At 52.6% G+C, this 1959-nt stretch overlaps 1 protein-coding gene across 1 annotated transcript; it reads left to right on the plus strand.

Moving 5' to 3' along the window:
* The first annotated feature begins 1019 nt into the window (after window positions 1-1019).
* On the plus strand, window positions 1020-1496 carry LOC112456986. Its single transcript, XM_025019811.1, has one exon. It carries the CDS (start codon window positions 1020-1022, stop codon window positions 1494-1496), a length of 477 nt encoding a protein of 158 aa, XP_024875579.1.
* The last annotated feature ends 463 nt before the right edge of the window (window positions 1497-1959 follow it).

Consider the following 1959-nt stretch of genomic DNA (forward strand, 5'->3'; position numbering starts at 1 on the left):
AATCCAAGAGCTCACTGCGAACGCACATTGGAAATACGTACCAGGCACGTCCAACCCAGCCGACTGCGCATCACGAGGATTAAATACTGCTCAACTCCAAAGTCACTCATTATGGTGGACGGGACCACCGTGGATACTCACCCCTGAAGCTTGGCCATCTCAACCCGCGCTTTCGGACGAGTTGAGTGCGCATGAGGCTCGTCCTGGCATTGCGCTACATGCGGCCGCATCTCAACCGGACTATCACTGGGACCTGATATATAGGTACTCAACACTCAACAAGTTATTGAAAAATAACAGCTCTTTGTTTCAGATTCATATCGCTTCTGGGAAGGCGCCGACGCAAAACACTGGACTTACACTCAGCTTTGGAGGAGGCCAGACTCTTCTGGATTAAGGCTACTCAAGCGGCATACTTCACGCACAAGATCAAGATGCTCACGGCCAACTCGAGACTACCAACTGCTCACGCATTCAGTCGATTGACTGCGTATATAGACGCTCAAGGGATCATCCGAGTTGGCGGCCGCCTCAACCAATCAGCACTAGCTCAAGACAGCAAACATCAGGCGATTTTGCCTCGCCACTCCCGGCTCTCAACCTTGATCATTTCACACGCCCATCTGCGTACCCTGCATGGAGGAACACAGCTGACATTGGATCATGTCAGGCAAAGTTACTGGATCATCGGCGGACGGGCTCCGGTGAAGTCTCATATTTTACGGTGTGTCGTGTGTGCTCGGCAGAGGGGGATCCGTGCTCATCAACTGATGGGCCAACTACCTCTCTCTCGGGTTACGCCGTCACGTCCGTTTACTCCTACAGGAGTTGACTATGCCAGACCGCTCACCATCAAAACATGGAAAGGACGAGGTGCGAAAACATACAAAGGATGGATCTGTGTGTTCGTCTGTTTCTCTACCTCCGCAATTCACCTCGAAGTAGTCAGTGACTACTCATCAGAAGGATTCATAGCAGCCTTCCGAAGATTCTCAGCCAGAAGGGGAATTGCTCAGACCATGTATTTGAACTGCGGGACAACATTCATTGGAGCAGACGCCGCGCTCAAGAAAATGGTCATCCAGGGCTCTCAAGAACATCAGGATTGCACCAAATGGGAGCTCAACCCACCAGGCGCTACACACATGGGGGGCAAGTGGGAGGCGGTGGTGAAATCCGCCAAGTTTCATCTGAGACGGACTATCGGGGAGACTCTACTCACGACGGAAGAACTTACAACGTTGCTTACGCACATCGAGACCATTCTCAACTCGCGGCCTTTAGAACCGTTGAGTGACGACCCTGAAGACGTCTCAGCGCTCACACCAGGTCATTTCCTCATTGGAGGTCCACTCACTACCATACCCAAGCCATCTCTGATTGACCTAGGAACCTCACAACTATCTCGGTGGCAGCTCATCCAGCAGCATGTTCAACATGTTTGGGCACAAGGGTCGGCTCATTATCTGCAACGCCAGCAGGCGATATCCAAGTGACATTATCCCAACATCAAGATGGGTTCATCGTGCTGTTCACCGACGAACGCTCTCCACCGTGCAAATGGCCACTCGCCAGAGTAACAGCTTTGCACCCCAGCACGGATGGACTCACCAGGGTGGTTACCCGCAAGACGGCCACCACGACACTCACTCGGCCAAGTGCCAAGCTTGCCATATTACCCATTTCAACCGAATAAAGGATCAAAAGTAAGGAATCATCAACAAGGTTGCTGATGGCGGGCGGAATGTTCGAGATTCCGTTAACGTTGCGCCGTCCGATCAGATGGCAGCATCGATCGGGTATCGACTCCCGATCACCGCGGCAGCTTGCGCCCGTACGGGCGCGCTCATCGCCAACGTCTTCCTCGCGATATTCAGAGTTGCAAAAATGGCCGCGCAGTGATCAGACGCATGACGTGTGCTCTGTGCATTTTCGCTTGTGACTACACATTGAAGTGCC

The sequence above is a fragment of the Temnothorax curvispinosus genome, unplaced genomic scaffold (assembly GCF_003070985.1).
Source record: "Temnothorax curvispinosus isolate PA1 unplaced genomic scaffold, ASM307098v1 QBEX01007364.1, whole genome shotgun sequence".
Classification (NCBI taxonomy): domain Eukaryota; kingdom Metazoa; phylum Arthropoda; class Insecta; order Hymenoptera; family Formicidae; genus Temnothorax; species Temnothorax curvispinosus.